A 13467-nucleotide genomic window follows, 5' to 3' on the forward strand; every position below is an offset into this window, starting at 1 on the left:
GCTCTGAGCACTATGGGACTTAACATCTTAGGTCATCAGTCCCCTAGAACTTAGAACCACTTAGACCTAACTAACCTGAGGACATCACACACATCCATGCCCGAGGCAGGATTCAAACCTGCGACCGTAGCGGTCGCGCGGTTCCAGACTGAAGCGCCTAGAACCGCTCGGCCACACTGGCCGGCCCATGCAGAGAAGCCACGACATATTCGCCATTAATACCGCACTCTAATATAATATCGATTAAAGATTTTCTATTTTTAATGAAGGGGCACTACTTTATTAATTGTATTATGATTACGTTCACTTTGAAATGATCTCTTAGGATAGAAGATTTCGTGATTATTTTACTTTATACTTTTTACTCTGGCATTCATAAAAGGTTGTATGTTAACTAACCAGGCTAAGGGCTGCATTGTAAAGTATTTGTGCTTTTTATGTATTTCAAGTATGAATCCAATTTCACATATAGCATATCAGCATGTGCTTTTAATGTCAGACGCTCATTTAGCCAAAGAAAAAAAAATAAAGATAAAAAAAAATTAACTAAAGACAGTGCATACTGCATTGTAGCCTTTTTACGCTTTTTATACTGGCATTCATAAAAGGTTGGATGTTACCTAACCAGGCTAAGGGCTGTATAGTATAGTATTTGTGCTTTTTATGGATTTCAAGTATGAGTCCAATTTCACAGTAGTATATCAGCGTAAGCTTTTGATGTCAGACGCTCATTTAGCCAAAGAAAAATTTTAACTAAAGACAGTGCATATGCATTTTAATCTTAATATTGGCGACACTGGTTTACTATGCACTCCGGCTAAAGTGCCCTCTGCTGGCAGTGGGTTATTATATAAATACCTGACGCAATCTCAGTATCATCAGCAACTACCATGTATTCACGTGTTAAACTTGACGATGATTTTTTATCAGAATATTTTAACGGTATGTATGGCTGCTATACATGGCTATAAATATTTTATATTTTTATATTTCATGCATCATTAATACTGTATAGATTTAGTCTTAACTTATTGAACCTGGTCGCTTACACAATTTTTATATTTACAACAGATCTGAAGTTGGCGGTAATCCGAAACCGGTAATAAATTGTAAAGAAATCTATGTGATCAAGACGGACTTGTGAAAATAAAAGTGCCAAAAATAAAATGATTGCAGACTCATTTACAGACTTCATATCTTCAATTGATAAACTTAGACTAATAATTTTAAATATTCTTCTCGGGCTGAGCGTCCGATTTTATTGTTCTGTTTCCACCAAAACCCTCTGGCTATGGCAAGTGCCGTAGGAACTTGGCTTCATAAACCACGAGCACAATAACATTGGCTTTCCACGGTCGCGCAATAATCTATAAACCCTACGAGTAGCCGACCATCACGCCAGCGTCGCCTGCACACCACTCACGTACACCTTATTTAAAAATATTAATAATACCGAAAAAGATACAACTGTCTAAAGTAATCCATGGTCTTCATCAGTGTTCAAGCTGTCTCAAGCCAAATTTCATGGATACTAGTTCAACAATTTAGTAGTGAAAACGTGACAGAGCTACTTTCGCATTTAACATGGGAGTCTGGATTGGCATGGATTAAACACGTTGAGGATTTCATAAGTATTGTACTGTTACCCAGGCCTGCACTCGCTTATCAGTAAAATGAAAAATTTGCTTATTACTTCCCCGGTTGGGATGTTCGGGAGAGTGGTGCAAGTATTTTTATTTGACGCCACTTCGGTGACTTGCGCGTAGATGTTGATTCAATGATGGCGAAGCACACATTCAGACGCGCGCAGGAAGAAAATCGGATTGGGCGGAAACTGAACCCCGAAAACCCCGAAACTGATGATAGTGAAACATCGCTAATCGTAATACCACGAGCTACTCGGAGAAAACTGAATGCAACTAAGGAGTTACAGGAAGCGCATGACGCTCACCGGCTAAAATATGGCGGGTTTGTGCCTGATATAAGTGCGGAAGTAAGGATTAAACACGTAGAGGATTGTATAAACACTGAAGTCAAGATGCTGAATCGTGTAATTTGATGTGTGAATCCTTCGTGTGTTTTAATTCTCGTTTTATTGTTTGATATTTCTATGATATTTGCTAAACCCATTGGTACTCCCCTGTCAATTAAGGTTTGAATTGTATCCTTTTTCTAATCATATCAATCTTTTTACGAGTCAACTAAACACAGGTAGGCTGGGTTGTTAAAGCCCGTGGATTTCTCTACAGAGCAAAGCGAAATTAAGATCTCTTGTGCTCCCATTTTTCCTGAACTCTTGCTGCTCTTCTGCTGTTTCTATATAACTCTGCATTCTATCTCTAAATACTGCTTTAACAGTTTTAAGGTGGTATCAAGCAGGCTAATTCCCCGGTAAGTTTCTAATACTTGCTTATCTTCCTTTTTATACACTGGAACTGTAATATTTGCTTTTCATTTTCTTGGTATTCTACCTTTGTTAATAATATTGTTAAGCAAGGTATGAAGCTGTTGATATAATACCTCTCCCCGTATCTTATTAATTCATTATATATGCCATCTGACCCTGAGACTGTTTTTAAGTGCTTTTACTGTAGTGCGTATAAGTCCCAATGACAAATTTATTTTGTTATTCTCTGTGTTTTGGTGACTAATATCAATTTCCACCTTTACGTTCGCGGAAGTAAGGATTAAACACGTAGAGGATTGTATAAACACTGAAGTCAAGATGCTGAATCGTGTAATTTGATGTGTGAATCCTTCGTGTGTTTTAATTCTCGTTTTATTGTTTGATATTTCTATGATATTTGCTAAACCCATTGGTACTCCCCTGTCAATTAAGGTTTGAATTGTATCCTTTTTCTAATCATATCAATCTTTTTACGAGTCAACGAAACAGAGGTAGGCTGGGTTGTTAAAGCCCGTGGATTTCTCTACAGAGCAAAGCGAAATTAACATCTCTTGTGCTCCCATTTTTCCTGAACTCTTGCTGCTCTTATGCTGTTTCTATATAACTCTGCATTCTATCTCTAAATACTGCTTTAACAGTTTTAAGGTGGTATCAAGCAGGCTAATTCCCCGGTAAGTTTCTAATACTTGCTTATCTTCCTTTTTATACACTGGAACTGTAATATTTGCTTTTCATTTTCTTGGTATTCTACCTTTGTTAATAATATTGTTAAGCAAGGTATGAAGCTGTTGATATAATACCTCTCCCCGTATCTTATTAATTCATTATATATGCCATCTGACCCTGAGACTGTTTTTAAGTGCTTTTACTGTAGTGCGTATAAGTCCCAATGACAAATTTATTTTGTTATTCTCTGTGCTTTGGTGACTAATATCAATTTCCACCTTTACGTTCTTATGCTGTAATTTAAAATAATTTTCCCACTGAATTTTGCTTACTTTGTGTATCTGAATGTGTTCATCAAAATTCATCTTTTGTGATCCATAAAGGTCTCGTTCCATACCTTTTACACACCGCTCCCAATAATCCTGTTTTATTTTTCGAATATCCGAGTTCACCCTATTATGAATGAACTTATTCTCAGTAAAATCTTCATGTTATGGTGTATCTGTTTCTTGTTTCTGTGGTTGGATTGCTTTCATGGCGCCCCAACGATGTACACATAAAGAGGGGATTGTCACACACTTGTGAATAGCCTTATCTGTGTCCAGTATGATTTCTTTTTTTCAGTATTGCCATGCTGTAGTTGTTTCGGATAAATGGGGAGAAAGCGAAGCGTTGGACATGACACGCGTGAGGAAGCGCCTTAAATCCGCACTTATGCTAGACGGTGTACTAGGCGAATCTTGGATGCGGCTTTGATCCGGGTTTGTCCCATAAGACCCCCCCCCCCCCCCCCCCTTCCATCTGTTACGCATATCAAGCAGTGATTCTGCCTGAGTTTTCTACCGAAACAGCATTGTCTATGGTGAAGGCAATTTGCACTGCCCATAATGTTTAAGAGATCGTAGCAGGATGTACCACGAGTCAAACCATGTTCTTACTTCCCCATTTCAGTTACATGCTGTTTTGGTCAAACATAAATATGTATTCTGGACTGGATATAAGGGGACAATCTCGTCTCTGTTTCAGAGAGGCATCTATCTCTTCCCTCTATCAAGCATGAGCTTACAATCTAGTATATCAGTGTCTCATACTTACCACCCTTGAGGGGTTTGACGGGCACTGAAACATTGTTTCGCATGGGCTTGACGTCGCTCCAGTTCACTGCAGCCTGCGAGAGACAAAAGGTCGTGGGTTAGCGTTGGCAGTTCATGTAAAAAAATCTTTCGATAACAGTAAACAGTATCACATGACGCAGGATGAACATTGATAAGTGATAAACCTGTGAGGCTAGTTTAATATCTAGGGCGCACCATAATCAGCTGCCCGAACTGGAGCAATTAAAACATGACGGTACAGGAAAAATGTCTGTCTCAGTAGTGGTTCGCAACGTTCCAGAAAGGTTTCTATGAACCACGTCTTCACCGGCTGTGGTAGAGTACTGTTTTCTTGCAAGTGTTTGAACACAGCCGTTTCATCTCACTGAAAGTTCGAGGATGGGGTGCAGTGGCAAGAGACTAGACTAGCATTAGCGAGGGCGCTGTTTCAAATCCATGTTTAGGTTTCACATGGTTTACCAAAATCAATGAGACGAGACAGGCGCGAGCCGTTTCCCCTATGACAGAAATGCAGGTTTTCAAGGTGTTTAGCTACCATTTCTGAACAGACTATTAAAGATAGAATCCTGAAACTTGGAAAGGAGATTTCCAGTAATTATTGCTTTAATCTAGTACAGAGCTCCGTTGACATTTGCTTAAAAAAACTGGGTTGAAATGTTAAGAACATGAGTCTTCTTCTTGATCCTGAATCAAAAGAAATACACTTATAGAGCCAAATGTGCACATGTCTATTTGTCGTCTTCGTCTTAAAACAACCGTAGAAAATTTCAAGTTTCTGTAACACACAGTTCCGGAAATAAAGGTACCTATAGGTCAAAAAATTTAGTTTTGAGAAAAACTGATTTAAAGTTTTATTGTGTATTGTTTACACATATTTATAACAGTTTTTACAATTAATATTTTCCTGCGCCATATTCAGCATCATCTGATGGTAGGCGTCTTCTTATGTTCTTGGCTCTTCTTTGTTTTATCACCTCTTTTGTGCAATTTGGTGCAGCAATGTTTGCTTTACGAATTCTTGAAACATAGATATTTTGTAACGCCTGTCTTGTGTTTGTACCTGCATTGACTCCTAGTCAATATGATACGTTATCATTACAACATAAAACAGCGTCTACAACAACAAATTTAAAAGTTTGATAGAGCAAAAACAGCGTTTTTGGCGGACGATTCGAAATTACAAGGTCAAACTTTCATGGTTTTGAGTTTTACCTTCTAAGCACGTCTTGAGTAGATCACTATTAGCAAGTCCTTAATTACAGGTTTCATTGTGCTCTTATCTACTAGCGTATGCTTATAATTTTCGCCAGAACACAGTGCCCGTTCCTTTTTGTACACAATTTCAGGGCCGCTTGGGCAGAGGACATGTTGTGGATCTTCATCACTTGATACCTTATGGGGGGAAAAATGCCCGCACCACTCTTCTCACACATTTTAAATCATTAGTCCCTTCTTATGGCGAACCCATACTAAGTTTGCTGCTTGTTTATTTCAGAATTTGTGAGACATCCTTTTCCTCAAAGTTGTTTCCAAATAAACAAAAGAAACCCATGTTCATCTGGTATCGACAAACGGCGTTCAGTTGTCACCTAGTTTACAGGGTGGGAAATCTTTGAAATATAAACAAAGATTGGCGCTTGATATGTGACGTATTGGAAAAATGTCAATATCTCGGAAAATAATCATCAGTTTTGCATGATAGAAGGTTCATTTTAGAAACAAAGCTGCAAACCTTTTGAAATGACAAAAAAGCATTTTCGTTTCTTTTTTTTGTGTTGATTTAGCACACGTCTCCCCTTTGCCAGGACGGTTCCTTTGAAAAGGACGCTGCTGGTTTTCTTCTCCACCCCCAGCAAGCACTCCGTCTCCAATGATCTCGTCGTCGATGGGTTATTAAACTCTAACCTTCCTTCCATTTTTTACAGACAGGTTCTGGTTAGTTTTCTACGTACGTAATGTTAAAATAATGTGTATAGCGCACAATGCATGCCTTTGTCACAGTGTAGTTGATATTTCACACATGTTTTTAGTAATATATTTTCGTTCCGCATACTGTAGATGGCACACTCTGCGAAGATGTTTCTGTACTGAGCAATCGGTCATTGACGACATGGATTACGAACATAATGGGTACATCGGGAGCCACCGAGATATACGGGCCATGCTACGTCGCACTAGTCGGCTTGTCCACAACACTTCGCGAAAGCTCGGCTCCTTGCAGGGCCCACGGGAAATCAGTATTTAATTGAGAAGGCACTCACTAAAGGTCTTGACATTGTCGTGTGCTATCGAGTACTTGCGTTCATTTAAATATGCAATCAAGAGTTATTAAACTCGTCTTAAATAGTCACTCGCTCTCCGCCGGCGACGGCTGCTGGCGCTCGTAAGACGTGCAGTATCACGTGCTGTGACGTATGTGCAACGGCCTGTCTTCCTCGTGGGCCTCGGGTGAAACACTGTGGCGAGCTGTAACGTTAGCCAATAAGAGGAGAACATGCCTCGTGGTTTCGCCGGGAACTGTCAAGCCCATTCTGTCTGGAGCTTCCTGCAGGTGTTTCGAGCTGCAGAGCTACCGCTGTGGTTGAATAACGCGTAAAGAAGAACTGAATTCAAGTTTTGTCGATCATACCCAAGTCTTGCCGAGGTTATAGTTTGCATGGCAAGGCTCGGCGTAATAATATTTGCAACATTTCCAGATATTTTACGTGTATTTATCCAATTTCAAATTTAACGTTTGTCGTTCGATGAGATGGTCAGTTTCCGTGTCATGGTACAGATTCGGGTTCACATTAGTTCGTTCGAATACTAGGGCCGATGAATTCATTACACCCCCACCTAGTAAACTTTTGAAAGTGTACGAAATTCTTATTGTTTCAATCTGTCGTTCGCTGTGAGCTACTGTACCAGGTTTCAGATACGCACGTCTGTATGCTTCACTGTAGCCATGACATGAATTAGACATCTCGCCATATTATGTGAAATGGCGGAAAATATTAACGTAATTTAATGTGTGAGATACTGTGAAAATTCAGTGTGAGGTTAAATTAATGACGGTACGATGTATCGGGCAAAAAGATGGTAAAAATTAACGTAATTTATGCTGTAACACACTATGACAATGCAGTGTGTGACTAAATTAGTGAAGTTTCGAAATATTATCCAAAATTATGGTAAATAGTAACGAGAGGATCAGCATGCGGGTATCTGTAAACAACAAATTAATGTTGTAATTACGTTAATACCACACCACCATCCGTACAGAAAAAAATCACATCCACTATATCCTTGGTCGTGGGGCATCTGTCACACACACACACACACACACACACACACACACACAGTAGTGTGTGATTACATCCATGCTTAGATGGTATGTCTGAAAGTGCTGCCATCTTGAAGGTACCGAAAAGTTTAGTCGATGATTCGTTTCGGTAGCAAAGGGTAACCCTTTGCTACCGAAACGAATCATCGACTAAACTAATTTGAAACTTCCTGGCAGATTAAAACTGTGTGCCCGACCGAGACTCGAACTCGAGACCTTTACCTTTCGCGGCCAAGTGCTCTACCACCTGAGCTACCGAAGCACGACTCATGCCCGGTACTCACAGCTTTACTTCTGCCAGTATCCGTCTCCTACCTTCCAAACTTTACAGAAGATCTCCTGCGAACCTTGCAGAACTAGCACTCCTGAAAGAAAAAGGATACTGCGGAGACATAGCTTAGCCACAGCCTGGGGGATGTTTCCAGAATGAGATTTTCACTCTGGAGCGGAGTGTGCGCTGATATGAAACTTCCTGGCAGATTAAAACTGTGTGCCCGACCGAGACTCGAACTCGGGACCTTTGCCTTTCGCGGGCAAGTGCTCTACCATCTGAGCTACAGAAGCACGACTCACGCCCGGTAGTCACAGCTTCGATAGCTCAGATGGTAGAGCACTTGCCCGCGAAAGGCAAAGGTCCCGAGTTCGAGTCTCGGTCGGGCACACAGTTTTAATCTGCCAGGAAGTTTCATATCAGCGCACACTCCGCTGCAGAGTGAAAATCTCATTCTGGAAACTATATTTGATCTATGGGGGTCTAATGCAAAATATTATCTGTCTATAATTTTAATTATTTATTATGGAATTATGCAGTTTCTGTGCTTGTGAAGTTGGTGTGCTTGTGTAAAATAATGTATTCTGAGACGTTTGTTACAACTACAGATAATCGCAGGATGAAGTAAGAATGGACGGTCGAAGTCTAAATTGTTCGTATTATTTTATAAAAAAGTATGTATTTTAGTTCTACTTAAAAAGATATGACAGTCACCCGTACATAATGATGACACTCCATGCTAGGATAATATTATCACATTCTTCCCTACAGTTGTCAGCTTGAGAGGAGCATCTCGTATTTTTTGTAGGCTTCAGAATTTATAATATAACAAATATACGTCGCTAAGTATGCATGTTTGGTGTAGCACTACGCACACAAACAAAACACATGCATGTTGCTTGTTGTTGCTGGATCCACGCTCTCCACCCCATGTCCCTGGGCTGTCCATGCGGCACACACAGACTGGTGTAACTGGATTAACAGTTCAATCACATTTCCAAGGTATGACCAGAAGATAACAAGATGGGAAGTGTTGTCATGACATCTAACCAACAGTTTTTGATTTAGTATGAATAATCATCAGTGTAAGGCAATTTTGCTATTAGTGGACATTCTGATAATGTCGCTTTACTAAAACGCAGTGTTCGTTCAATAAGTTTACGAGTACTGACACAGACTGATCTGGGATCTAAAACGGCATCTTTCAGGTAATTAAAGTAAATACTGTTGACTTGTGTTGATGTACTCACATTCCGGGTAATGAAGACCGATAATTGGTTACGAAATTGTGCTCTATATGTCTGTATTTTCTTATTTAACCTGGAAACCGATTACAGGAACTAACAAACAGCGATGGTCACATTTCTGCTTTAGACTATAACTTGGTGCTATTTTATGTTGTACTACTGGCTGTCTTTCGTTATAAGTAAATAATATTTCAAAATCAGTATGGGCACAATATCTGCCCAAAGGTTTTTTGCTTGCGTTAACGACATGGAAAATTCTAGGGACAGTAAATCTGAGAACGCGAAGAACAGCTATAGATCTCTTGAAGCTGCCTATCTTGAAGGCAAATATTTAGGTACCGAAAAGTCAATGTGTCAAGCAGGCATAGACAACTATCTATGAAACTTTTTAGAGTGTGTGCGGTTTCGATAAACGTTTATTTATGGAAGTAATTGGGGATACGTAATTAAGATTAATATAGACTATATTCTGGTGAGTTGCTGCTTATTGGCGTCAGGTCCATATTCTCTGCTGTGGTTTGTGTCTCTTGATCGGGGGTTGTGTCCTGCTCCCTGCTACATATCTACTATGTGTTGGCGAGAGAGATATTTCTCACTAGCTCTCTCTTTGTAGCAGCGTAGATGGGAAGCAGCGATATATGTGTGACTTCACATCAGAATTCTATCTTTAAAATAAAAAAAAATGCGATTCCTGTCCTAGACCTTTCTGTGATGAAATTTTATGTACTTTTATCACCAATCAGTCGAGAAGTTCGTGTGGTAATAAGAACACCTCTTCCAAAAGAGTGGTTTATTTGTGCTGCCTTAATATGCAGACGATTTTTTTATTTTAGTAGAGGTAGAGCACAGAGAAAGTGGAGATGAGCTAGTTCACACAATCCATTATTACAAATTACCTGTCTGATACGCAGAACAGTGTGTACTTCAAACCGGAAGTGATGTCGCCCATCTGGACTGATCTCATCTATAATTATCACATGCATACCACAGTTTAAACTGATTCGGATTCAGAGGTGTTTTGGTCAAGGAAAAATAACCATTTACCAGTCATAAGCGTAATAATTCTCGAGAGGGGACGTGTGATTGATTTCGTGATTCTCATCGTATGGTGGAAGAAAAACCCATTGGGAGATCAAAGTCCATCGAATTTAAGGATGGACAGCAGACTGAGTTGCAAGATTAGATTGAAGTTTGCATCTGTATTTCTAACCTAAGGAACCACCATGTGTGGATAATAAGTTTCTCATGTGAGCATGACGGCATTTCTGGGCATTACTACAAAAATAAATAAATAAATAAATAAAATAAAAATAGAACACATAATGACACTACGGACAAAAATCTCGTGGTGTGACTGGTTCATTCGTGATGTCGATTTGTGTTGTAAGGTGCTGTTCTAATGCTGTAACAGATGGTGTTATATCTGCAATTGTGTCGTAATTCCACAATGCCTTGCGAATGTCAATATTGTCATAAAATGTCCATGATTACTCATTATGATCAGTCTGTTTTATAATTATTTATCACTTATACTTTTGGGGAAATGATTCGACGCGTTTTTCAATGTGCGTTACGTAAAAATGTCACGTTACGTAAACTGCTCGTCAGCCTGAGACATATACCAGGTTGCACAAATAGATATGGTTTACACACTGATGGGGAAAACCCCAACACCAAGTAACGTTGTGCGAGACAAACGAAAGTTGGCAGGCGTATTTCTACGTCTGAAAGATGACGTCTGTTCAAAATTCGCGCCAGTCACATAAGAGTGGCGCTAGTAACGCCACTATGAGGATGCAGATCAGGTTTTCTTTAAATACGCGCTTTAACAGTCGCGTTATTTACCTTTGAACTGGACGTAGAGTTGTCTGTCAAGTATGCCTTTAAAACAATGACGCCGTTATCAGCGCCTCACTGAGTTTGAAGCAGGTCGTGTAATAGGGCTACGAGAAGCTGGATGTTCCTTCTGCAGAAAGACTTGTCAGGAACGTAGCGACTGTACGACTGCAGGCAGCGGTGATCATGAGAATGCAGGCCGCAAAAAGACCGGGCTTCGGACGGCCCCGTGGTACTATCGGGAAGGTTCAAAATGGTTCAAATGGCTCTGAGCACTATGCGACTTAACTTCTGAGGTCATCAGTCGCCTAGAACTTAGAACTACTTAAACCTAACTGACCTAAGGACATCACACACATCCATGCCCGAGGCAGGATTAGAACCTGCGACCGTAGCGGTCGCCCGGTTCCAGATATCGGGAAGGAAGACCATTGTGTTCGGTATACGGCTCTGAAACATAACACTGCATGTGCACCAGCAATTTGAGCAGCAGTTGGCACTACATTGAAACAATGAAATGTTACAAACCAGTTACTTGAAGAACGGCTCCGTGCCAGACACCCAGTAGCCTGCGTTCCACTGGGCCCGAACCACCACCATTGCGACTTCGGTGGCGTCAAGCGATAGCTCATTAGAGGGCAGGGTGGAGCTCTGTTGTGTTTTCTGATACATACTGGTTCTGCCTCTGTGCCAGTGGTGGCCGTATGTTCGTTACGAGGAGTCCAGTTAAGGGCGTGCAACCAACCTGCCTGAGTGCAAGAAACACCGGACCTACACATGGAGCTATACTCTGCAGTGCTATTTCGTATGACAGGAGCACACTCGTAGTTATCCCACCAAACTGACAGAAAACTGTACGTCAGTCTGGTGGTGATTTGACGTGCTGTGCTGCCATTCATGAACAGCATTCCATGGGGTGTTTTCCAACAGGATAAAGCTCGCCCACATACTGCTGTTGTACCTCAACGTGCTCCACAGTGTGATATGTTGCCTTGGCCTGTTCAGTCACCAAATCTGTCTCCAATCGTGAATATATGGAATTTCAGTGGGAGACAACTGAAGAGTCGTCAACGACAAGTATTGACTATCCCTGTATTGATCGGCCAAATGCAACAGACACGGAATTTAATCACACAGACAGACATCCAGCACCTGCACGACACAATGCAAGGACGTTTGAACGCTTCTATTCAACAGTCTGGCAGTTACACCGGTTATTAATGTATCAACATTTCGTATTTGCAATGGTTTTTCTCACACTTACGTTAACCTGTGAACTTGCAACGTTAATCACTTAAATATGTTACCCAGACAAATGTGTTCCCAATATTTCATTACTCTACATTCTATCTTGGTGTTGGAATTTTTTCCGTCAGTGTAATTATGTTAAACATATTTCCCTGAATCAAATTACCAATCAGATTGCTAGCTATAAGAGGAAATCATCACATGCAAGGATTATAGACAGTTTCCAAACGAATTGTCGTATTTATAACCTTAGAGGAGAATGAAAAAAAGATTTAGTAGTAACCTATCTACTGACTTACGAAGGCAGATCAGGCCCTTAACTTGATTTGTACATCTTCAGTGACAGTGTCGTAGATGTGGCGGTGTCGGAGCTCTAATGGTATATGAGAACCAGTGGAGAGGAGGGTTAGTGTTAAAATCTTATCGTCCAGTATTTTACACCTCGTGATTTTCTTGCATCGAGTACATATAGGAATGCATTTGTTACTAAATAATGCATTTCGTTTTACACAGGATGCTGTCGTATTTTTTTTTACTAAGTCTCTATGGGTAAATCCAGCAGCTCAAAGATGCGCTCAACGGCGTACGTGAACCATGTATTGAAAGTAATTTTTAAGGTAACCTTCATACAGCGTTCGGTGACTGATTTGGAGAGCACACAAGATCTCTATCTCAGTGAGTGGCTCCTCTAGATGGCGGCCATCTTAAGAGTTGGTATGAGTTATCTGGCGAAGGCTGGTTCGCGCCGGTGAATGAAATTCTGGACCATTAATATTACACACAGATTGGTGATCCCCTGTCATCAGTTTGCGTAGCACATTTTTCACCAGTTACTGACAGCCAATGCGTAAGTTGCTCGAACTGTCCACGGGTGTACTGCCGGCTCATAGTGGACCGGCAATACACCCGTGGACAGTTCGAGCAAGAAATACGCCGCGAGAAACTGAAGAATCACAATGCGTTAGTGTTCGAGGCTGAGCTGGGTCTTCTACGCTAGCTAGACGGTTAATGTATACGAGGTGTGTGAGAAAGTAATGAACTGACAACACCGCGTGCGATCTGGCAACACTGTGTTCTACTTGTGTAGACTTGTGTGTTCTTCCATTCCAGGTGCTCAGACCGACTTTTAACTCTGTAAAGCCACCCCATGATTTTTGAGAGCACTATCAGTGAAGTCATGTTTTTGTTGCGTCTTGCGAAAATGAAACAGCGGAATGCAGACCAACATTGTTCCATCAAGTTTTGTGTTAAACTTGGGGAATCCGCGAGTGTGACTTTTCAAAAGTTCAAACAGGCATTTGAGGAACAGTCCTTATCAAGAGCACATGTTTTTTCCCTGCCACAAATCATTTTTG

The 13467-nt window shown here is 40.7% G+C and overlaps 1 protein-coding gene across 1 annotated transcript in view; it reads right to left on the reverse strand.

Moving 5' to 3' along the window:
• The window catches only part of LOC124622544 (brachyurin-like), an 83463-nt gene that overhangs the window by 50907 nt on the left and 19089 nt on the right, over window positions 1-13467 (reverse strand). Inside the window, exon 2 of the mRNA XM_047148281.1 lies at window positions 4169-4241. Coding sequence (XP_047004237.1) covers window positions 4169-4241 — 73 coding nt within the window. The remainder of the gene's footprint in view (window positions 1-4168; window positions 4242-13467) is intronic.

Source organism: Schistocerca americana, chromosome 7 (assembly GCF_021461395.2).
Source record: "Schistocerca americana isolate TAMUIC-IGC-003095 chromosome 7, iqSchAmer2.1, whole genome shotgun sequence".
Classification (NCBI taxonomy): domain Eukaryota; kingdom Metazoa; phylum Arthropoda; class Insecta; order Orthoptera; family Acrididae; genus Schistocerca; species Schistocerca americana.